The sequence below is a fragment of the Entelurus aequoreus genome, linkage group LG17 (assembly GCF_033978785.1).
Source record: "Entelurus aequoreus isolate RoL-2023_Sb linkage group LG17, RoL_Eaeq_v1.1, whole genome shotgun sequence".
NCBI classification, from domain to species: Eukaryota; Metazoa; Chordata; class Actinopteri; order Syngnathiformes; family Syngnathidae; genus Entelurus; species Entelurus aequoreus.
Window position 1 is genome coordinate 7131485 of NC_084747.1, and position 26047 is coordinate 7157531.

The following is a 26047-nucleotide window of genomic DNA, read 5'->3' on the forward strand; positions in this document are numbered from 1 at the left end:
AATTCCTGGTCAGTGGCCTTGTGGTTAGTGTCCGCCCTGAGATGGGTAGGTCTTGAGTCATACCAAAGACTATAAAAATGGGAGCCATTACCTCCCTGCTTGGCACTCAAGGGTTGGAATTGGGGGTTAAATCACCAAAAATGATTATCGGGCGCGGCCACCGCTGCTGCTCACTGCTCCCCTCACCTCCCGGGGCTGGAACAAGGGGATGGGTCAAATGCAGAGGGTAATTTCACCACACCTACTGTGTGTGTGTGTGTGTGTGTGTGACTATCAGTGATACTTTAACTTTAATTCCAACATAGCAGTGATTAGAAACCCCTCATTGACATTATCATCTACAGCCATTTTTTTTTTAAATAAAATAAAAACATTAAAAAAATGTCAGTGTCCAATATTTTCCACAAATATAAAATAAGTCATATTTTAGATTTATTTAATAGTTAAAATAAATGTAAATAATGTATCCCATATTCCAATATGACTCAATATTATGTAAACTAAATGCATTTTTTTCTACTGATATCATCTCCATAGTGTGTCAGTCAGTATGAGTTGAACTATCAACATCCATCCTTTTTTTTTTTTTTAATATTACCGTTTTTGTTATGATGCATATTGAAAGAAATGCATTTGTACTCTTTGATGACACGTTACTAAATTGTTTTTGTGCCTTTCTTCATGCTTTGGATGGGCTAAAATAGCCGTAATGTAAGAATATAAAACTGCTTCTTTGGCATGAGATATTTTTTGTCATCAAATGTGATTAGCATAAAAGGTTTATTTATTAAAAAAAACACTTATTGCTGCTTTTTTTTGTTTTTAAATGAAATGTTCATTTGCGTTTCAGCTGGTGATGGAATATTGTTTGGGTTCTGCATCAGACTTACTCGAAGGTAAAGTGTTCATATGTAACCCATTATAGTTTGTCAGAGTCGTAGTAAGTAAAGATGTCTGGGGCAAAGTGAGCATTTTCAAGCCAACATATGATCTCATTTTATTGATTATCATATTTTTGTATTGTTTACGGATAACTCTTCAATTACACATGTCATATTATAACAATAAATACATTCTCTGTAAAATTGTCAAGACTGATAGTGTGATGCATTGTATCTTCTTGAATTATTATAATGTTTCATGTTTTGTATTGCTCGATATTTATTTAATTAGTATTTGCAGTTCTTGTGCCTATCATTTTTTTAATCCATTTTTTTTTTTATTATTTTGTATTGGGATATTTTTTCAAAACATTATAGTAAATTTAGTATATTTTAGTATCTGATGTTTAAAATTGTACTTGAATTATTATAATGTTTCATGTTTTTTATTGCTAGATATTTATTTAATTAGTATTTGCAGTTCTTGTGCCTTTATAATTTTTTTTAATACATTTTTTAAAATTATTTTATATTGAGTTATTTTTTCAAAACATAGTAAATTTAGTATATTTTAGTATCTGATGTTTTAAATTTTACTTGAATTATTATAATGTTTCATGTTTTTTATTGCTAGATATTTATTTAATTAGTATTTGCAGTTCTTGTGCCTTTATCATTTTTTTAATCCATTTTTTAAAAATTATTTTGTATTGGGTTATTTTTTCAAAACATTATAGTAAATTTAGTATATTTTAGTATCTGATGTTTAAAATTGTACATGAATTATTATAATGTTTCATGTTTTTTATTGCTATATATTTATTTAATTAGTATTTGCAGTTCTTGTGCCTTTATAATTTTTTTTAATCCATTTTTTAAAATTATTTTATATTGAGTTATTTTTTCAAAACATAGTAAATTTAGTATATTTTAGTATCTGATGTTTTAAATTTTACTTGAATTATTATAATGTTTCATGTTTTTTATTGCTAGATATTTATTTAATTAGTATTTGCAGTTCTTCTGCCTTTATAATTTTTTTAATCCATTTTTTAAAATTATTTTATATTGTTATTTTTTCAAAACATAGTAAATTTAGTATATTTTAGTATCTGATGTTTTAAATTTTACTTGAATTATTATATTGTTTCATGTTTTTTATTGCTAGGTATTTATTTAATTAGTATTTGCAGTTCTTGTGCCTTTATAATTTTTTTTATCCATTTTTAAATAATTGTATATTGGGTTATTTTTTCAAAACATAGTAAATTTAGTATATTTTAGTATCTGGTGTTTTAAATTTTACTTGAATTATTATATTGTTTCATGTTTTTTATTGCTAGATATTTATTTAATTAGTATTTGCAGTTCTTCTGCCTTTTATAATTGTTTTAAAAATAATTTTATATTGGGTTATTTTTTCAAAACATTATAGTACATGTAGTATATTTTAGTATCTGATGTTTAAATTTTACTTGAATTATTATAATGTTTCATGTTTTTTATTGCTAGATATTTATTTAATTAGTATTTGCAGTTCTTGTGCCTTTATCATTTTTTTTATCCATTTTTAAATTTTATATTGGGTTATTTTTTCAAAACATTATAGTAAATGTAGTATATTTTAGTATCTGATGTTTAAATTTTACTTGAATTGTTATAATGTTTCATGTTTTTTATTGCTAGATATTTATTTAATTAGTATTTGCAGTTCTTGTGCCTTTATCATTTTTTTTATCCATTTTTAAATTTTATATTGGGTTATTTTTTCAAAACATTATAGTAAATGTAGTATATTTTAGTATCTGATGTTTAAATTTTACTTGAATTGTTATAATGTTTCATGTTTTTTATTGCTAGATATTTATTTAATTAGTATTTGCAGTTCTTGTGCCTTTATCATTTTTTTAATCCATTTTTTAAAATTATTTTATATTGAGTTATTTTTCCAAAACATAGTAAATGTAGTATATTTTAGTATCTGATGTTTTAAATTTTACTTGAATTATTATATTGTTTCATGTTTTTTATTGCTAGATATTTATTTAATTAGTATTTGCAGTTCTTGTGCCTTTATAATTTTTTTAAATCCATTTTTTAAAATTATTTTATATTGAGTTATTTTTTCAAAACATAGTAAATTTAGTATATTTTAGTATCTGATGTTTTAAATTTTACTTGAATTATTATAATGTTTCATGTTTTTTATTGCTAGATATTTATTTAATTAGTATTTGTAGTTCTTCTGCCTTTATAATTTTTTTTTAATCCATTTTTTAAATTATTTTGTATTGGGTTATTTTTTCAAAACATTATAGTAAATTTAGTATATTTTAGTATCTGAAGTTTAAATTTTACTTGAATTATTATAATGTTTCATGTTTTGTATTGCTAGATATTTATTTAATTAGTATTTGCAGTTCTTGTGTCTTTATAATTTTTTTAATCCATTTTTTAAAATGATTTTATATTGAGTTATTTTTTCAAAACATAGTAAATTTAGTATATTTTAGTATCTGATGTTTAAATTTTACTTGATTTATTATAATGTTTCATGTTTTTTATTGCTAGATATTTATTTCATTAGTATTTGCAGTTCTTGTGCCTTTATACATTTTTTTATCCATTTTTAAAATTATTTTATATTGGGTTATTTTTTCAAAACATAGTAAATTTAGTATATTTGAGTATCTGATGTTTAAATTTTACAACATATGTGATTTAGGGCTATATAAATAAACATTGATTGATTGATTGATGTGTTTCCCCCCCAAGTTCACAAGAAGCCACTCCAAGAGGTGGAAATCGCTGCCATTACCCATGGTGCCTTGCTGGGACTCGCTTACCTTCATTCCCATAATATGATTCACAGGTACTGTAAATCCATTTGTGTTTCCTCCTTACGTTCACTTCTCGGCTGCAACGTAAAGAAAAAAAACATCTCTTTATCTTTGCAACCTCATATCTCAGACGCACATGTTTTTATCTTTTATTGCACATCTTGCAACCTTTGGACAGTTACGACACGCAAGCAAGCGTGTAGCAAAACTTGTGTTCAAGACATTGACATTCATAAAGGGACTGTACAGTTGTCATAACTCAATAATGCTGTATTATGTGTTCTCAAAAGCAACACAAAATCACTTCTTGGAATTCTTAAAAAGGATTTAAAAATTAGAGTTTAACGTAGCGTTTATTACACGCTATTGGAACTATTTATCGGCGGCGGATGACATGCTTGATCAGTCTTATAAGATATCACTATTTATGTCTGGATTTTTCATGTGTCCTCTTCCAGAGACGTGAAAGCCGGAAACATCCTGCTGACCGAGCTGGGACAGGTCAAACTGGCCGACTTTGGCTCCGCCTCCATTGCCTCACCCGCCAACTCCTTTGTGGGGACACCTTACTGGTGAGTGGGACAGCACGGACTTAGGGGTGTCCTGATATCACTTTTCCCATACGATACCGATATTATTCTTGAATATGGGGCGATTCCGAAATTGAACCGATACAATTAGAGATGTCCGATAATATCGGACTGCCGATATTATCGGCCGATAAATGCTTTAAAATGTAATATCGGAAATTATAGGTATCGGTAAAAAATGATTTTCAAGGTAAAAGATGATTTTCAAGGTAAAAAATGATTTTCAAGGTAAAAATTGATTTTCAAGGTAAAAAATGATTTTCAAAGTAAAAAAGATTTTCAAGGTAGAAAAAGATTTTCAAGGTAAAAAAAAGATTTTCAAAGTACAAAAAGGATTTTCAAGGTAAAAAATGATTTTTAAGGTAAAAGAAATGATTTTCAAGGTAAAAAAAAAAGATTTTCAAGGTAAAAAAAAAAAAGATTTTCAAGGTAAAAAAAAAGATTTTCAAGATAAAAAATGATTTTCAAGGTAAAAGTTGATTTTCAAGGTAAAAAATGATTTTCAAGGTAAAAAATGATTTTCAAGGTAAAAAAAAGATTTTCAAGGTAAAAAAAGATTTTCAAGGTAAAAAATAAAGATTTTCAAGGTAAAAAAAAGATTTTCATGGTAAAAAATGATTTTCAAGGTAAAAGTTGATTTTCAAGGTAAAAAATGATTTTCAAGGTAAAAAATGAGTTTCAAGGTAAAAGTTGATTTTCAAGGTAAAAAATGATTTTCAAGGTAAAAAAAAGATTTTCAAGGTAAAAAAAAAGATTTTCAAGGTAAAAAAAAAAGATTTTCAAGGTAAAAAATGATTTTCAAGGTAAAAAATGATTTTCAAGGTAAAAAATGATTTTCAAGGCAAAAGTTGATTTTCAAGGTAAAAAATGATTTTCAAGGTAAAAAATGATTTTCAAGGTAAAAAATGAGTTTCAAGGTAAAAGTTGATATTCAAGGTAAAAGTTGATTTTCAAGGTAAAAAATGATTTTCAAGGTAAAAATTGATTTTCAAGGTAAAAAATGATTTTCAAAGTAAAAAAGATTTTCAAGGTAAAAAAGATTTTCAAGGTAAAAAAATGATTTTCAAAGTAAAAAAAAATGATTTTCAAGGTAAAAATTGATTTTCAAAGTAAAAAAGATTTTCAAGGAAAAAAATGATTTTCAAGGTAAAAAATGATTTTCAAGGTAAAAAAAAAAGATTTTCAAGGTAAAAATTTTTTATTTTCAAGGTAAAAGTTGATTTTCAAGGTAAAAAATTATTTTCAAGGTAAAAAAATATTTTCAAGGTAAAAATTGATTTTCAAAGTAAAAAAATGATTTTCAAGGTAAAAAATTGATTTTCAAAGTAAAAAAGATTTTCAAGGTAAAAAATGATTTTCAAGGTAAAAAAAGATTTTCAAGGTAAAAAAAAATGATTTTCAAAGTAAAAAAATGATTTTCAAGGTAAAAAATTGATTTTCAAAGTAAAAAAGATTTTCAAGGTAAAAAATGATTTTCAAGGTAAAAAAAAATGATTTTCAAGGTAAAAAAAATGATTTTCAAGTTAAAAAAAATGATTTTCAAGGTAAAACAATTTTATTTTCAAGGTAAAAGTTGATTTTCAAGGTAAAAGTTGATTTTCAAGGTAAAAAATGATTTTCAAGGTAAAAGTTGATTTTCAAGGTAAAAGTTGATTTTCAAGGTAAAAAAAAGATTTTCAAGGTAAAAAATTATTTTCAAGGTAAAAAAAAAAGATTTTCAAGGTAAAAGTTGATTTTCAAGGTAAAAAATGATTTTCAAGGTAAAAAAATATTTTCAAAGTTTTTAAAACGCCGCTGTACGGCGTGGTACACGGACGTAGGGAGAAGTACAGAGCAGTTGCGTCTCCCAGTCATACTTGCCAACCCTCCCGATGTTCCCGGGAGACTCCCGAATTTCAGTGCCCATCCCGAAAATCTCCCGGGGCAACCATTCTCCCGAATTTCTCCCGATTTCCACCCAGACAACAATATTGCCTTTGCATGCCGGCCCAATCACATAATATCTACAGCTTTTCACACACACACAAGTGAATGCAAGGCATACTTGGTCAACAGCCATACAGGTCAAAATGAGGGTCGCCGTATAAACAACTTTAACACTGTTACAAATATGCGCCACACTGTGAACCCACACCAAACAAGAATGACAAACACATTTTGGCTTTTTTGCCGATATTCCGATATTGTCCAACTCTTAATTACCGATTCCGATATCAACCGATACCGATATATACAGTCGTGGAATTAACGCATTATTATGCCTCATTTTGTTGTGATGCCCCGCTGGATGCATTAAACAATGTAACAAGGTTTTCCAAAATAAATCAACTCAAGTTATGGAAAAAAAAAATTATTATATATTTTTTTTTATTTAAATTTTTTTTCATAAAGTAATACAATCATGTGTGCTTACGGACTGTATCCCTGCAGACTGCATTGATCTATATTGATATATAATGTTTATATTGTGTTTTTTATGTTGATTTAATTAAAAAAATAAATAAATAAATAGAAAAATAATTTTTTCCGTGGCCTGGTGGTTGGGGACCACTGACGTAAGAGACTAGACCAGGGGTCAGGAACGAAAGCCAAATATTTTAAAATGTATTTCTGTGAGAGCCATATAATATGTTTTAACACTGAATACAACTAAATGCACTGCAAAAAGTCAGTGTTCAAAAGCAAGAAAAAAAAATACAGAAATGAGGGGTATTTTATTTGAACTAAGCAAAATTATCTGCCAATAGAACAAGAAAATTCGACTTGTCAAAACTTTCCAAAACAAGTAAAATTAGCTAACTTCAATGAACCCAAAAATACCTTAAAATAAGTATATTCTCACTAATAACAAGTGCACTTTTCTTGGTAGAAAAAAAAAATTACACCTTTTTGCTCAATATGTTGACAAATATTCTTAAATGAAGTAAAGGCTAGTGCCATTATCTTGACATAATGATATGCGCTCGGCATCATGATTTATTTATTTTTTCATGCTTGAAGTAGGAAATGATTACTTTAAAAAAGTAGTTTTATACTTGTGAGTGTTGATGACACAGCTTTGCAACAGTTGATATTCTAGTTTCAAGCATGTTTTACTCAATATAGGTCATCAAATCTCAGCAACAAGCTGTAATATCTTACTGAGATCATTTAGGACCAAAACCCTTAAAACAAGTAAAACACTCTAACATAAAATCTGCTTAGTGAGAAGAATGATCTTATCAGACAGAAAATAAGCAAATATCACCCTTATTTGACATATTTCATCCTACTTAGATTTCAGTTTTTGCAGTGTGTGTGCCTTTTTAAGTAAGACCAACATTTTTAGAGTATAATAAGTCTCTTATTCTTTTTACCGTATTTTTCGGACTATAAATGGCAGTTTTTTTCATAGTCTGGCCGGGGGTGCGACTTATACTCAGGAGCGACTTATGTGTGAAATTATTAACACGTTAGCGTAAAATATCAAATAATATTATTTAGCTCATTCACGTAAGAGACTAGACGTATAAGATTTCATGGGATTTAGCGATTAGGAGTGACAGATTGTTTGGTAAACGTATAGCATGTTCTATATGTTATAGTTATTTGAATGACTCTTACCATAATATGTTACGTTAAAGGCCTACTGAAAGCCACTACTAGCGACCACGCAGTCTGATAGTTTATATATCAATGATGAAATCTTAACATTGCAACACATGCCAATACGGGTTAACTTATAAAGTGACATTTTAAAATTCCCGCCACACTTCCGGTTGGAAAAACTCCTTTGGATATGATTTATGCGCGTGACGTCACAAAATCCACGGAAGTGGTTGGACCCCATCGGACCCGATACAAAAACCTCTTGTTTTCTTCGACAAAATTCCACAGTATTCTGGACATCTGTGTTGGTGAATCTTTTGCAATTTGTTTAATGAACAATGGAGGCTGCAAAGAAGAACGTTGTAGGTGGGATCGATCGGTGTATTATCGGCTAAGTACAATACTTACAGCAACACTACAAGGACTACTTACTACGTCTAGCCGATGCTTGCCGCCAAACCCACGGATGAAGTCCTTCGTCGCGCCGTCGATCGCTGGAACGCAGGTGAGCACGGGTGTTGATGAGCAGATGAGGGCTGGCTGGCGTAGGTGGAGCGCTAATGTTTTTATCATAGTTCTGTGAGGTCCGGTTGCTAAGTTGCTAAATTAGCCTTAGCGTCGTTAGCAACAGCATTGTTGAGCCTTACCAGGCTGAGAGTTATTAACCGTGTATTTACATGTACATGGTTTAATAGTATTGTTGATCTTCTGTCTATCCTTCCAGTCAGGGGTTTATTTATTTTGTTTCTATCTTCATTTGAGAACGATGCTATCACGTTAGCTCAGTAGCTAAGTGTGTCACCGATGTATTGTCGTGGAGATAAAAGTCACTTTAAATGTCCATTTCGCGTGCTCGACTCTCATTTTCAAGAGGATATAGTATCCCAGGTGGTTTAAAATACAAATCCGTGATCCACAATAGAAAAAGGAGAGAGTGTGGAATCCAATGAGCCAGCTTTGTACCTAAGTTACGGTCAGAGCGAAAAAAGATGCGTCCTGCACTGCACTCTAGTCCTTCACTCTCACGTTCCTCATCCACGAATCTTTCATCCTGGCTCAAATTAATGGGGTAATCGTCGCTTTGTCGCTCCGAATCGCTCTCGCTGCTGGTGTAAACAATGGGGAAACGTGAGGAGCCTTTCAACCTGCGACGTCACGCTACTTCCGGTACAGGCAAGGCTTTTTTTTTATCAGCGAGCAAAAGTTGCGAACTTTATCGTCGATTTTCTCTACTAAATCCTTACAGCAAAAATATGGCAATATCGCGAAATGATCAAGTATGACACATAGAATGGATCTGCTATTCCCGTTTAAATAAAAAAAAATTCATTTCAGTAGGCCTTTAACATACCAGGCACGTTCTCAGTTATAATACCTGGGATTTATATAGCGCTTTTCTAAGTACCCAAAGTCGCTTTACATGTTAAAAACCCATCATTCATTCACACCTGGTGGTGGTAAGCTACTTTCGTAGCCGCAGCTGCCCTGGGGTAGACTGACGGAAGCGTGGCTGCCAATTCAGTTCAAATCAGTTGGTTATTTATGCCTCATATAACGTACACTTATTCAGCCTGTTGTTCACTATTCTTGATTTATTTGAAATTGCCTTTCAAATGTCTATTCTTGGTTTTGGCTTTTATCAAATACATTTCCCCAAAAAATGCGACTGATACTCCGGTGCGACTTATATATGTTTTTTTCCTTCTTTATTATTAGGGATGTCCGATAATATCGGCCTGCCGATATTATCGGCCGATATATGCGTTAAAATGTAATATCGGAAATTATCGGTATCGGTTTTTTTATTATCGGTATCAGTGTTTTGTTTATTTATTTATTTTTTTTTTTTATTAAATCAACATAAAAAACACAAGATACACTTACAATTAGTGCACCAACCCAAAAAACCTCCCTCCACCCATTTCTTTCTGTTATCAATATTCTGGTTCCTACATTATATATCAATATATATCAATACAGTCTGCAAGGGATACAGTCCGTAAGCACACATGATTGTGCGTGCTGCTGCTCCACTAATAGTACTAACCTTTAACAGTTAATTTTACTCATTTTCATTCACTACTAGTTTCTATGTAACTGTTTTTATATTGTTGTACTTTCTTTTTTATTCAAGAAAATGTTTTTAATTTATTTATCTTATTTTACTAATTTTAAAAAAAAAGTACCTTATCTTCACCATACCTGGTTGTCCAAATTAGGCATAACAATGTGTTAATTCCACGACTGCACGACTGCATATATCGGTTGATATCGGTATCGGTTGATATCGGTATCTGTAATTAAAGAGTTGGACAATATCGGAATATCGGATATCGGCAAAAAGCCATTATCGGACATCCCTAACTCATATAGTAGTACAGTTGGCACAGTACAGTAAACTGACAGTTAATATTTAAACATTTAACATTTCTAACAACTTTGAACAGAAATAGTTCATGCACATTCAGATAAATTCTTCAAAATTACAATTTAAAACAAATTTGGCCGGGGGCTGGGCTGTAAATATGCGCACTAATTGACTGAAAGAGCACGCACTTGGCGCGATGATGTCGTGTTGTCGATGGAAAAATGCATTTTTAGACCATATGATTTGCCTGAGCGGCTAGGAGACTAATATTTTACTAATTTTTAAAAAAAGTACCTTATCTTCACCATACCTGGTTGTCCAAATTAGGCATAATAATGTGTTAATTCCACGACTGCATTTATCGGTTGATATCGGTTGATATCGGTATCGGTAATTAAAGAGTTGGACAATATCGGAATATCGGATATCGGCAAAAATCCATTATCGGACATCCCTATTTATTATGCATTTTCGGCCGGTGTGACTTATACTCCGAAAAATACGGTATCCGTCCAAACATCTACGCCACGATGTATTCTCCCGCCACACACACCACCGTTAATAAAAGGTACGTTTTACGTAAAAGCGGACGTTTGAGTAAGGAATAATAATCATTTACATCAGGGGTGTCAAACTCATTTTAGATTGAGGGCCACATGGAGAAAAATGTACTCCCAAGTGGGCCGGACTGGTAAAATCACGACACAATAAATTAAAAATAAAGAAAACTTCAGATTGTTTTCTTTGTTTAATAATAGAACAAGCACATTCTGAAAATGTTCAAATCATAATGTTTTTTTTACACTTGCATGTTGCGGTTAATAGTATTCTATCTTTATTTGTCGTTATTTAAATTTTCTAAATAAATTATGTGATAATGTTCATCTGTCAACTCATTGGTGGCAATTTTCAATCCATCAAGATCAGGGGTGTCAAACTCATTTCAGCTCAGGGGCCGCATGGAGGGAAATCTATTACCAAGTGGGCCGGAATGGTAAAATCATGGCATGATAACTTAAAAATAAAGACAACTCCGGGTTGTTTTCTTCGTTTTACTTTGGCCAAAAATAGAACAAGCACATTCTGAAAACGTACAAATCACAGATAATCCTCTGGACAAATCACTTCAAGTTTGTTGAAAATTCTGAGGAAATTGGTGCAGCTTAAAAAAAAACAATGAGCTTAGACTTTGTCTCGGTGTATCTACAAAGCTAGGATTAAACTTTAAAGATTCAATCAATCAATCAATGTTTATTTATGTAGCCCTAAATCACAACGTGTAAACTCTTCTAGGTATCAAATACCTCCTTTGTCATGTCCACGTATCAATCCAGTGCTAACTCAACAAACCGTAAGAAACGGAGGTAAAAACTATTCAGAAGGGTTAAGTTTTCTCGTTTTTGACAGAGACATTATGGGGGAGTAAGGGAGCCAAATAACGATGTGTTTGAAGCAGAAGACATAAAACCCAAGATTTTTTCTGTTTCATTTCGGTCGAGGGAGAGGAAGACGCCACGCTTTACTTTGTACTTCTTGCTAGTCCTAACAGAAATGCTATTGTGACATCCAGTGGACACATTTAGAACAGCAGTTTCTTTCTTTCAAAATACTTTAATACTTGGCAAACTCATCACGCGGGCCGCATAAAACCTGTTCGCGGGCCTGATCCGGCCCACGGGCCGTACGTTTGACATCCCTGATCAAGATAAAAATCAAATTATAGGATGTTATTTATGTAGTTTGCTCATTTTCCTCGACTGGTGCATTAACATGTGTTTTTTAAAATGTATCATTATTTTTTTTTTCCATATGTAGCATCTTCTACAAAGATACAAAGAATTGCTATTGCGACATCTAGTGGACACATTTAGAACAGCAGTTTCTTTCATTCAAAAATTTTGGCTCATTTTTATACTTAGCTAACTCATCCCTCGGGCCAGATAAAACCTGTTCGCGGGCCTGATCCGGCCCTCGGGCCTTACGTTTGACACCCCTGATTTACATAATAGACGTCGTGGCTAAGCTCTTTATTGAGTGCGTGAAGGAGTACGGTGTCAGCTAGGAAGTCTCAGAACGAAGCTATTCTCTCTCACCCAGTAGATAATAGTCAGCTGCTCCACTCTCCTCCTTTTGATGTCGACGGGAGCAAATCCCGCAAACAGTCGGACCCGCGGATGAACTCCACGCGACTTGCCTCCCTTGCCGTCACGTGGGGGCTCTCACGCACCGCCGGAGCTGATATCGCCGTGCAGCAGAGTCTTTAAAAGCTCCGAGGGGCTTTACAGATTAGCACGTTTTCGTGGCGTTTTTTTTTTGTGTTTGTTTCATCATACATACACACACAGTGTATATAAATATGCAGTGTACATAAACGCTCTCTGTCTCTTTGTGTGTCCTCAGGATGGCCCCAGAAGTGATATTAGCCATGGACGAGGGTCAGTACGAGGGGAAGGTGGACATCTGGTCCCTGGGGATCACCTGTATCGAATTAGGTGAGACAGTCGCTGACATGACACACGGACTCTTTACGAAGAAGTTCAAATTCCGTCTCTGTCTCGCTCAGCGGAACGTAAACCGCCCTTGTTCAACATGAACGCCATGAGTGCCTTATATCACATCGCACAGAACGACTCCCCCACTCTGCAGTCCAATGAGTGGTAAGTTGGCAACACCCCGGCAATGCAACACGACATACTGCAAAACAACACAAGGCTCCCATTAATGCCCTTTTAGCCTTCATTTCAGTACTGTTATTGCACTGGACAATAATACAATGTGTTGATCAACTTGACATGCATTAGCATCACTGAACTCTGCTAAGCAATGTGGTCTACATACAACACACAAAGATATGTTTTTAAGGGCCAATTTGTCGCCAGAACAAATTGACAAAACTATTTTAAATAGCTGCAACATAACGTACATAAGTAACAAACAGCATAATAACAACATAGCTGTAAACCTGGCTTCACCCAAGGAAGGCACACATGACATACACAAAGCCTAACAAGGCATTTTTTTCTCTCAAGGAATTCAGAAATAAAATCATGTCTTCAGGAGATCAACACTGTACCGAAGCCCAGAACACTCTACCCCAGGGGCCGTACTTATCAAGCTTCTTAGAATTACTCCTAAGAAGTCTGCTAAGAGTTGACTTAAGAGTAAATAAATTATTCGCTGAAAGCTGCACTTAAAAGTTAGTTATCAAGCGTCTTACTCACACTTTCAGCGAAGTGTAGGACTGAATCTTAAGTGTCACACTCAGAGCTGAATTACGACATTACTATGTGCCGTAAACGCAATTTTAGGTGACGTCATTTCTGTGTCCATAGAAATGACCAATCACGGAAGGGAATCCGTTGTCTAAGAATAAAGAAATATCTTGGAAATATTTAAGTGGACAATGGGAGTGTATATTTTGACAATAAACTACAAAATAATACAAAACAAACTAGTCCCCGCCGGCACTCACGCTACCGCTCCCTCTCTTCTGTCGCCCACACACTCACTGACGTCACTCACCTCACGGCCACACACATACGCTACTGTCATAACATTTTCTTTCCAATTCATTAATTAGGCAACTAATTTGAAACTGGTGTGGGTGGCTCTATATATACTAGCCCACTGCAGACACATGCAGAAATCAACAAAGAATCGAAAAGTATTAAATCTGTGACAAAAATAATATCCGCTCTGTCTAAACGATACCGTTTGATCAGCTGCTCGTCATCAAAAAAAAACAAAAAACATTGTTCCGTTCCCTGAACGTTCACGCACGTCTCTCTCGCCTCAGTGCCATCCCCTGCTGGCAACTCCTAACCACTTAAGACACCTCTGAAGGTCTCTTAAATATCGTGGAGAGTAGGAGTGATTCTTAGACTTAAGAACGTTGATAAAAAGCTTTTATTCTTAAGTTTGAGAGTAGGACTAAATTTCGCAAATTCTCAGGACTTAAGTGTAAAATGGCACTCTAAGAAGCTTGATAAGTACGGCCCCAGGGGTCACCAACGCGGTGCCCGCGGGCACCAGGTCGCCCGTAAGGACCAGATGAGTAGCCCGCTGGCCTGTTCTAAAAATAGCTCAAATAGCAGCACTTACCAGTGAGCTGCCTCTATTTTTTAAATTGTATTTATTTACTAGCAAGCTGGTTTCGCTTTGCCCGACATTTTTAATTCTAAGAGAGACAAAACTCAAATAGAATTTGAAAATCCAAGAAAATATTTTAAAGACTTGGTCTTCACTTGTTTAAATAAATGCATACATTTTTTTACTTTGCTTCTTATAACTTTCAGAAAGACAATTTTAGAGAAAAAATACAACCTTAAAAATGATTTTAGGATTTTTAAACACATATACCTTTTTTACTAGGGATGTCCGATAATGGCTTTTTGCCGATATCCGATATTCCGATATTGTCCAACTGTTTAATTACCGATACCAACCGATACCGATATCAACCGATATATGCAGTCGTGGAATTAACACATTATTATGCCTAATTTGGACAACCATGTATGGTGAAGATAAGGTACTTTTTAAAAAAAATTATAAAATAAGATAACTAAATTAAAAACATTTTCTTGAATAAAAAAGAAAGTAAAACAATATAAAAACAGTTACATAGAAACTAGTAATTAATGAAAATGAGTAAAATTAACTGTTAAAGGTTAGTACTATTAGTGGACCAGCAGCACGCACAATCATGTGTGCTTACGGACTGTATCCCTTGCAGACTGTATTGATATATATTGATATATAATGTAGGAACCAGAATATTGATAACAGAAAGAAATGGGGTGTGGGAGGTTTTTTGGGTTGGTGCACTAATTGTAAGTGTATCTTGTGTTTTTTATGTGGATTTAATAAAAATAAATAAATTAAAAAAAACAAAAAACGATACAGATAATAAAAAACCCAATACCGATAATTTCCGATATTACATTATAACGCATTATCGACATCCCTACTTTTCACCTTTTAAATTCCTTCCTCTTCTTTCCTGACAATTTAAATCAATGTTCAAGTAAATTTATTTTTTTTATTGTAAAGAATAATAAATACATTTTAATTTAATTCTTCATTTTAGCTTCTGTTTTTTCAACGAAGAATATTTGTGAAATATTTCTTCAAACTTATTATGATTAAAATTCAAAAAAATTATTCTGGCAAATCTAGAAAATCTGTAGAATCAAATTTAAATCTTATTTCAAAGTCTTTTGAATTTCTTTTAAAATTTTTGTTGTGGAAAATCTAGAAGAAATAATGATTTGTCTTTGTTAGAAATATAGCTTGGTCCATCCATCCATCCATCCATCCATCCATTTTCTACCGCTTATTCCCTTTGGGGTCGCTGGAGCCTATCTCAGCTACAATCGGGCGGAAGGCGGGGTACACCCTGGACAAGTCGCCACCTCATCGCTTGGTCCAATTTGTTATATATTCTAACAAAGTGTAGATTGGATTTTAACCTATTTAAAACATGTCATCAAAATTCTAAAATGAATCTTAATCAGGAAAAATTACTAATGATGTTCCATAAATTCTTTTTTAAATTTTTTCAAAAAGATTCGAATTAGCTAGTTTTTCTCTTCTTTTTTTCGGTTGAATTTTGAATTTTAAAGAGTCGAAATTGAAGATAAACTATGTTTCAAAATTTAATAGTCATTTTTTTCGTGTTTTCTCCTCTTTTAAACCGTTCAATTAAGTGTAAATATCATTAATTATTAATAATAACATAGAGTTAAAGGTAAATTGAGCAAATTGGCTATTTCTGGCAATTTATTTAAGTGTGTATCAAACTGGTAGCCCTTCGCATTAATCACTACCCAAGAAGTAGCTCTTGCTTTCAAAAAGGTTGGTGACCCCTGCTCTACGCATTTTTCCAATTTTAGTTTAGAGATAAGGAAAGATTGGCCTGGCCCACTAGGATCCCTCTTTATGTTTGTGAACTTTATAGTCTATACATTTAGAGTGATGTGATAATCAAACACTCTAGAAGTCTAGAATGAAAGAGTATACAAGAGAATTGACAGAGTGTGTACCTTCAGTGCTGAATGATAGGCAGAGTTTGGAGAGTTTTCTTTAGCTCACTTTGCATTTTTATGTGCTCACTGTGTCCAGGTACGTGGAAAATGTTTTCCGTGCCATTTGATGCCTGATATCATGCTAATTAGCTGCCTGAAAGCGGGTGACTCCACTGTAGAAATAGCCTGCATGTCTTCTAGCACATACGCTGCAACGGCTCTATCAACTTTGTCCTGGCTAGCAGTGCCTCCGTTAAAATCCTTAGGTGGAGGTGGAGGTGAAGTGGCATCGGAGTCTGTGTCTCTCTTTACTAGCTTCGTCGAAGCATGTTGCTTTTGTAGCTGTTTCAGCAGATTTGAATTGCTGTTTTGCGCAGTAGATAGGATCTTTGATCCAAGACACAACTTACATTTAACTAAAATGTTTTCTTTTCTTTGTGCTCGGCAAAAGAAAAGTAGTGAGAATATCTCCATCTTAAGAAACTCTGCTTCGGCTCTGCCATGAGGTCTTGTTAGTAAACACAGCGCCCCTCCCCCCCCCTCCCCTCAGCTCTCCAATAAAACACACTCAGATTTTCTGTTTCTAGCCGTAACGCATCATGTAGTAACGGTAACTGCTAACTGCTAACTAACTCAGTTACCGTTACTACATGATGCGTTACTGCGTTATTTTACGTTATTTTTTTATGTAGTATCGGCTAGAAACAGAAGATCTGAGTGTGTTTTATTGGAGAGCTGGGGGGAGGGGCGCTGTGTTTACTAACAAGACATCATGGCGGAGCCAAAGCCGAGTTTCTTAAGATGGAGATATTCTCACTACTTTTCTTTTGTCGAGCACAAAGAAAAGAACATTTTAGTTAAATGTAAGTTGTGTCTTGGATCAAAGATCCTATCTACTGCGCAAAACAGCAATTCAAATCTGCTGAAACAGCTACAAAAGCAACACGCTTCGACGAAGCTAGCAAAGAGAGACACAGACTCCGATGCCACTTCACCTCCACCTCCACCTAAGGATTTTTAACGGAGGCACTGCTAGCCAGGACAAAGTTGATCGAGCCATTGCAGCGTATGTGCTAGAAGACATGCAGGCTATTTCTACAGTGGAGTCACCCGATTTCAGGCAGCTAATTAGCAACAACAAAATGGCACGGAAAACATTTTTTATGTAGTATCGGCTAGAAACAGAAGATCTGAATATAAAAAATAACGCACGTGTCATAATAGTGTATTACATGGCCACATTAAAATTGTTAATAATTTCCGATATTACATTTTAAAGCATTTATCGGACTGCCGATATTATCGGACATCTCTACATATTATTTCCAGGCTTTCGAGGGCCAAATAAAATGAAGCGGCGGGCCACATCTGGCCCCCGGGCTTTGGGTTTGACACCTGTGCTGTGTATAAAAACACAAATGACACACTTAAGCGTACAACCGCACCGTACCTAATGTTGCGTCCGCTGTATGCTACTTCCCGCTTTATGCCGCGCTCGGCTTTTTTCTCCCCAGCCGTGTGATTGTAGCCAATAATAAACTCTCCAGAGACGATTGTGGCGCACATGAAACAACTGGGAAGTGTTTTCATTTTGATTAGGCCGCTCTTGTCGCTCCTTCTGCGTCGAGTCGCCTTCGTCACGTTGAGTGCTTTGCGCTTGACTTTCCACCATTGAGAGACAACACGTGTTTATTGTTTGGTTACTATGATGATGTTGTTGTTGTTGTTGTTTGACCCAGTCAAGTCCTTTACGTACTCCAATCAATACGTGTACCAAAAGAATGCAGGGAATTAATTAACGTTCCCTCACTGGTGCGGTTAGCGTGCCGAGAGATATAAATGATTAATGAAGTTACTTCCCCCGTGTGTGTGTGTGTGTGTGTGTTCTTGTATTTTTACCCTTCTTGAGACATCAACAAGGAAAAGTATCTTCCATATGAGGAGGTGTGAACAAGTGATGACATAAATCACGGTCCCAATACGGAAAACCATTGCATCTAATAGAGGATGTCTCATTTGCACCCCTGGTGGTGAGTTCTATCAAAATGAGGGTGGTCCCAAAAAGGAGGGATTTTTCAAATTGGCGGTGTCGGTTTTAAAAGTGCTCCCCCTCTGGTCAACATGTAACAACAAGTGTGTGTAAGAAATGGAAATGTGCCACCTTTGGCCAAAATGTTTTGTTTTTTTTAAAATTAATAAATATGTATATAGAGACATACTGTAATAACTTGAAGTTACCGGTAATAATAAAGATTTAAGACCAATTACAAAAAAAAAAAAAAAGAATTTTTTTTTTTTACTAATAGCAGTCTTTTTCTCACAATGTGTTGACTTCTTTCTTATAAAATGGGGAACAATTTCTCATATTCTTTCTGTTTCTGTAATAGTGCTTTATTTTCTTGTAAAATTATTACTTTTTTATTTTAAATGTTTACTTTTGAATGCAAAATGGTGACATTTGTCATATAAAAACTTTTATCACAATATTGACAATTTTTTTTGTTCTTGTAAAATAGTGAATTTTTTTTTAGTAAAATTATGACTTTTGTCATAATTTTGCCAAGTAAAAGTCTGATTATTATTATAATATTGCCAACATTTTAAAGTTTTCTTATAAAATTGTGACTTTTGTCAAGTAAAATTACAACTCTTTTCATAAAAATGCCAAAGTGTTAAGCTTTTCTTGTAAAATTGTAACAGTTATTGAATACAATTCCAACTTTTATCACAATATTGCCAATTTTTTTGTTCTTGTAAAATAGTGATTTTTTTTTTTAGTAAAATTATGACTTTTGTCATAATTTTGCCAAGTAAAAGTCTGATTATTATTATAATATTGCCAACATTTTAAAGTTTTCTTATAAAATTGTGACTTTTGTCAAGTAAAATTACGACTCTTTTCATAAAAATGCCAAAGTGTTAAGCTTTTCTTGTAAAATTGCGACAGTTATTGAGTAAAATTCCAACTTTTATCACAATATTGCCAATTTTTTTGTTCTTGTAAGATAGTGCATTTTTTTTTAGTAAAATTATGACTTTTGTCATAATTTTGCCAAGTAAAAGTCTGATTTTTATTATAATATTGCCAACATTTTAAAGTTTTCTTATAAAATTGTGACTTTTGTCAAGTAAAATTACGACTCTTTTCATAAAATTGCCAAAATGGTAAGCTTTTCTTATAAAATTGCGACAGTTATTGAGTAAAATTCCAACTTTTATCACAATATTGCACAAATGTTCAGTTTTTCTTGTAACGTTTTGACTTGCGTTGAGTAAAAGTACGACTTTTATTATATTACTGCCAAAATTCTAAGTTTTTGTTGTGAAATTGTGACCTTTTTCTTGTGAAAGTCCAACAAATGTTTCACAACAAGCTTTTTTATATTTGCATGATATGTATATATTATAAATGTTGTAAATACAAATCTTTATATATCTAGAAATGGTTGTCCTAAAGAGGTAGGCATTTTTCAGGGGGTCTAAAGAAGGTAACAAATACAAGAATGTGTGTGTGTGTGCTGCCGGAAATGCACGTGATGTAATTGAAAGCACCATTTTTGTACTTATTCTTACTATTGTGCGCAGACTGTGGTTGAGCCCTATCAAAACAGGAAGTTGTCAAAGCTCGCAGGACAACCATTTCGAAATGCACCACAACTCCAACAAGAACAGAGAGATGCATGAATTATAATCTAGAATTGACTTTTAGCAAGTTTGAGACCAAGCAGAAACGGCCGTCGGCTCAGTGTGTCAACCGTAGACATCTTCTAAGGGTACGCAACATGGAGCGCTACTGCCTCCTGGCGCTGGCGAGACGCGGGAAAATACTGAACAGATGTTTGTTGGGATAAGGTAAACATCTGTTCAGTATTTTAACATAAAAGTGTTTTGATTGTGAGGCATTAAAAGCCACAAAATGCAACGGGTCCATCAGACCCACAAACGCTGGTTGGGTAACAACTATAAGAACATTACACAAATTAAGTACAGTGTTTTATTTTCCTGTATTCACTAGGGGTGTAACGGTACGTGTATTTGTATTGAACCGTTTCGGTACGGTGGGTTCGGTTCGGTTCGGAGGTGTACCGAATTAGTTTCCACACGAACATATTAGGTAGCCGCCGAAGCTAAAGTCTTAACAAGCTGCTCCGCTTCCTTCTGCCTGTCTCTGTCAGTCCTCTACACAGCACCCAGCATTGTCCCACCCACACAACCATCTGATTGGTTGCAAACAGAGCGGTAACAGCCAATCAGCAGTGCGTATTCAGAGCGCATGTAGTCAGTGCTTAGCAGGTAAGCATCAGGCAGCGGACTCTCCCCAAATGATAATAAACACCTCCCAGTCAACTACTAGTAACATCACTACGAGCCCGTTGACCTTCTAGAAACCTAAACTGCAGCTCAGCTCACTCGCAGTCCTGGCTTGAGGTGAAGGCTAATTCGCTTTTAGCGTAACGTTAGCTCATTTTGCGGTTTGTGTGTGTGTGTTACGGACAGCAAAGCCCTGTCTGTCTGTTATTTCACTTTACCTTTTTCTGTGTTGATTGATCTGTGTTGAAGCAGCAAAAAAGGACATTATGTTAAATGAAGAGTTTCTGTCTCTGATAGTTGATATAATAATGTAACTGCACCATTAAGCCTACCGTATTTCCTTGAATAGCCGCAGGGGCGCTAATTAATTTAAAACCTCTTCTCACTCCCGCGCTTACCAAAAGCATGCGGGATGGTCAAGCATGCGCTAATTATTTTAAAACCTCTTCTGACTCCGGCGCTTACCTTATCATGAAAATCACATTTAATAAAAAAAACTTTATTATGGTCTTACCTTTACTTATAAATGATGTCCATCTGCAGCTGCTTCTGATCAAAGGCAGTCTTCCTTATCTTTCTTCAGTTTTAAAAGTCTCTGGAGATATTCCTTTAATTATTACCTCCTGCTTCGATTGAAAGTCCAGTTTAGAAAACTGTTTTATTTTAGATATGTAATCGTCCATGGTAAAAGTGCAAGCAAACGATCGCGGCTCACGCATGCTGCTTGTTGTCTTCTTCTGCAGCACTCTTCTGCAGTACTGGTAGTCGCAAGAAGGATGACTAGCGCCCTCTACCACCAGGAGGCGGGAGTCATTTAATGACTCATATTTGACCCGGGATGCGCTAATTATTTTGCGAAACGAGTTTGACCCGGCTATAATTCTCGGCAGGCGAATACTATATTCCCGGCGGCAATTCAAGGAAATACGGTACATGAACTCCATGGTGTTCAGGGATGAATAGTCTCTCCTATTGCTATTGTACCATTTTTTCAGCTATAGTTACATTAATTATTAGTAATGTAGCACCCTAGTTTTGAATGGCAGGGTCCCTGCTATCACATGTTGATAAAAAATATAACATTTACATAATAAAAATCAACTACAGGCTTCCCAAATGCTGTAATAAATTAAGCATGATGAGTTGACTTGAAACAGTTTAATGTTGCACTTTTTATATGTAGAAGAACATTTTTGTCATTTTATTTAATCTGAGCAACAACTTGAGGCAGTTTAATGTTGATTAACGTGGGCAGAATTATTATAGTGTTCCCAATGTTAAAAGGATAAAGCCATTGTTTACAAATTTGGTAAATAAATAACCAAAAAATGTATATTTTGTTGTTTTCTTACTGTACCGAAAATGAACCGAACCGTGACCTCTAAACCGAGGTACGTACCGAACCGAAATTTTTGTGTGCCGTTACACCCCTAGTATTCACACAGTGTTACTGTTAAAAAAGGTGTGTAATGTTATAAAGGCCAACAATATTAAATATATATTTGTTGATAAAAGTTTCTGCTTTGCTCTTAATGAATACTTTGATCTATTATGCTACTGTATTGTAATGCTGGTCATTATGGTGGTACTTGGTGTTTTCTGAGAACCACTGTTGCAAAGAAACGGAATAAAAAGGGTAAATGAAACACTTTCATACATATCAGGCTGTATTTGGAATGTAAAACCTGTTAGAGAATATGAAAATGAAAGTCTTTTGTACACAAAAATGTGTCAGAGAGTCTTTATCAAGCCACATTTTTGAGTTCCGGCTAAAGAAGGTCAAGAATAAAATAGGTGTATAATCATGCTAAAAATCCTAAATAAATATTTTTTGTTGTAGCGGTGCATGCTGGAGGTTGTGAAGCTCGCACGGTTGTGTTGCGTCGACCAGCATTCCTCCAATGGGGAATTCAAATTGCTAGTCTCTCCCAGATTCTTTTTATGGCAATAAACTGATGTTTATATTCAATCAACAGGCAGTAGTTGGTATTTTGTGGTTTATTCTCAAAGCTTAGAGGACAAACCTGAGATCAACCCAGCACCCAAGCGTTCCTTAGCCCGGTCCAGATCGGTCTGAAAACCATCACGAAAACATTCTGTTCCTCAATCTCTCCCCCCGCCCTGACGCCCGCACAGATGCCCATTGTGTCCGTTATCTCAAGTCGGCCCGAGAAGGGAAGCAGGGAGGACTCCTCTTCTCTGCCTCCTACTTCAAGGCCGTCCACAGTGCAAGCACTTTGTCATGAGACGATCAGAAAAAGGAAAAGAGTACAAGATGGAACATTAGCTATTTAAAATATGACTATAGTCATATAAAAGAAGTAACTCTTAATTATGGATAAATGTGGATATATGCATCCGTCAGTTGTCTGTAGTGCAATGCTGAGGCGGGAGAAACCACGGCGCTGCGAGGAGTGCGGCGGCGGCGGTGGTATTTTTGGAGGCTCTCTCGCCATGACGGCCTGAGGCTTCGGCAGCATCCAGCCAGCTGAGACTAGTCGACGAGGACCACGTCGTATAAATAAAAGTCTACATGCATGTGCTGCAGGACTAATCGCAGAGCACGTATTAATAAATGATAGGATTAGTTGCGGATAGTGACACCTCAGTGACCCTCAGCGGGAATGCCTTAATGCCGCCATCTTAGTAGGCTACTTTCTCTGCTACAGTACTTTTGTTTTTTGGGTTGTTTTTTTTAGCTCCACTGATCCACTTCTTTACATCATCCATGCATTGTTCATATGATGGGCTGTATATTAATAATACACACATTATATGTGCAGTACATACAGTATATAAGGTGGCGACTTGTCCAGGGTGTACCCCGCCTTCCGCCCGATTGTAGCTGAGATAGGCTCCAGCGCCCCCCGCAACCCCGAAGGGAATAAGCGGTAGAAAATGGATGGATGGATGGATACATACAGTATAGTCATTCACTGTTTTTACATTCAATAAAAACAACACTATATTGTATTTATATGAATTATTTAATGATATACTGATGATTATTATATTATACAGTATATGTATAATAATAATACATTGGTTGAAACTAGCTTCGTAAACACCTGGATTTGTTTTCTTTATTTTCTGCTCAACTTGACTGGTTGCCGGTTCAGTGTTTCAATATTTGTTACTTAAAGGCCTACTGAAAGCCACTACTAGCGACCACGCAGTCTGATAGTTTATATATCAATGATGAAATCTTAACGTTGCAACACATGCCAATACGGCCGGGTTAACTTATAAAGTGCAATTTTAAATTTCCCGCTAAACTTCCGGTTGAAAACGCCTTTGGATGATGATGTATGCGCGTGACGTAGCCAGTGAAACAGGAGTATCGGTAGCCCATAGAAGCCTATACAAAAAGCTCTGTTTTCATTTCATAATTCCACAGTATTCTGGACATCTGTGTTGGTGAATCTTTTGCAATTTGTTTAATGAACAATGGAGACTGCAAAGAAGAAAGTTGTAGGTGGGATCGGCGTATTAGCGGCTGGCTGTAGCAACACAACAAAGAGGACTTACTTGGATAGTAGACGCGCTTGCCGATGCTAGCCGCCAACCGCATCTGTGATCGGGTGAAGTCCTTCGTCGCGCCGTCGATCGCTGGAACGCAGGTGAGCACGGGTGTTGATGAGCAGATGAGGGCTGGCTGGCGTAGGTGGAGCGCTTGATTGATCGATTGATTGAGACTTTTATTAGTAGGTTGCACAGTGAAGTACATATTCTGTACAATATTCCGCTAATGTTTTTATCATAGCTCTGTGAGGTCCGTTTGCTAAGTTAGCTTCAGCGTCGTTAGCAACAGCATTGTTAAGCTTTGCCAGGCTGAGAATTATTAACCGTGTAGTTACATGTCCATGGTTTAATAGTATTGTTGATCTTCTGTCTATCCTTCCAGTCAGGGGTTTATTTCTTTTGTTTCTATCTGCATTTGAGCCAGATGCTATCACGTTAGCTCAGTAGCTAAAGAGCTTCGCCGATGTATTGTCGTGGAGATAAAAGTCACTGTGAATGTCCATTTCGCGTTCTCGACTCTCATTTTCAAGAGGATATAGTATCCGAGGTGGTTTAAAATAAAAATCTGTGATCCACAATAGAAAAAGGAGAGAGTGTGGAATCCAATGAGCCAGCTTGTACCTAAGTTACGGTCAGAGCGAAAAAAGATGCGTCCTGCACTGCATTCTAGTCCGTCACTCTAACGTTCCTCATCCACAAATCTTTCATCCTCGCTCAAATTAATGGGGTAATCGTCGCTTTCTCGGGGGGGGGGGGGGCAATAGACTACAGACTGTTTTGAAGTAGGCCAGCTTCGTCGCGTGGAGTAGCCTACAACCTTTGGTTGTGTTTTTTCCGCTCCGTATGCTGAATGGCAATATACCATATATATCTCCATATTTTTTCCGTAAAGTAAAAACAAAACACAAAACAGTCCTAGCTACCTGAGATACTAAAGTATGTCATTATTTTGACTTAGTAAATATTGACTTACTAAGACAAAACAATGACTAAGTCAAATGAATGACTTAATGTAAATACACGCTTGCAACAAGCGTTTGGAAAAAAAGAGTTAAAAGTGGGGCCACATGCTGACATATGCTCAACTCATCATGCTTAATTTATTACAGCATTTGGGAAGCCTGTTGTTGATTTTTTATAATGTAAATGTTATATTTTTATCAACATGTGATAGCAGGGACCCTGCCATTCAAAACTAGGCTGCTGCATTACTCATGATTAATGTAACCATAGCTGAAAAAATAGTACAATAGCAATAGGAGAGACTATTCATCCCTGAACACCATGGAGTTCATGTAGGCTTTATGATGCAGTTACATTATTATATCAACTATCAGAGACAGAAACTCTTCATTTAACACAGGGGTCGGCAACCCAAAATGTTGAAAGAGCCATATTGGACCAAAAATACAAAAACGAATCTGTCTGGAGCCGCAAAAATTAAAAGCCATATTACATACAGATAGTGTGTCATGAGTTATGAATTGAATTAAGATGACTTAAAGGAAACTAAATGACCTCAAATATAGCTACAAATGAGGCATAATGATGCAATATGTACATATAGCTAGCCTAAATAGCATGTTAGCATCGATTAGCTTGCAGTCATGCAGTGACCAAATATGTCTGATTAGCACTCCACACAAGTCAATAACATCAACAAAACTCACCTTTGTGCACTCATGCACAACGTTAAAAGTTTGGTGGACAAAATGAGACAGAAAAAGAAGTGGCATAAAACACGTCCTAGAAAGTCGGAGAAAGTTATACTTGTAAACAAACTATGGTGAGTTCAAGGACCGCCAAAATTAGTAGGACAAAACGGCGCTCGCCAAATACTCAAATCAGTGAAGCATGTTTAATATAAACAGTGTGCTTTATAGCAATTAGGGAGGTTTGCGTCATGTTTGTCCTCCTACGG

The 26047-nt window shown here is 35.1% G+C and overlaps 1 protein-coding gene across 1 annotated transcript in view; it reads left to right on the forward strand.

Moving 5' to 3' along the window:
- The window catches only part of LOC133632081 (serine/threonine-protein kinase TAO3-like), a 46307-nt gene that overhangs the window by 11560 nt on the left and 8700 nt on the right, over positions 1–26047 (forward strand). The window contains exons 4-8 of the mRNA XM_062024318.1: positions 851–896; positions 3657–3753; positions 4180–4293; positions 12668–12759; positions 12831–12924. Coding sequence (XP_061880302.1) covers positions 851–896; positions 3657–3753; positions 4180–4293; positions 12668–12759; positions 12831–12924 — 443 coding nt within the window. The remainder of the gene's footprint in view (positions 1–850; positions 897–3656; positions 3754–4179; positions 4294–12667; positions 12760–12830; positions 12925–26047) is intronic.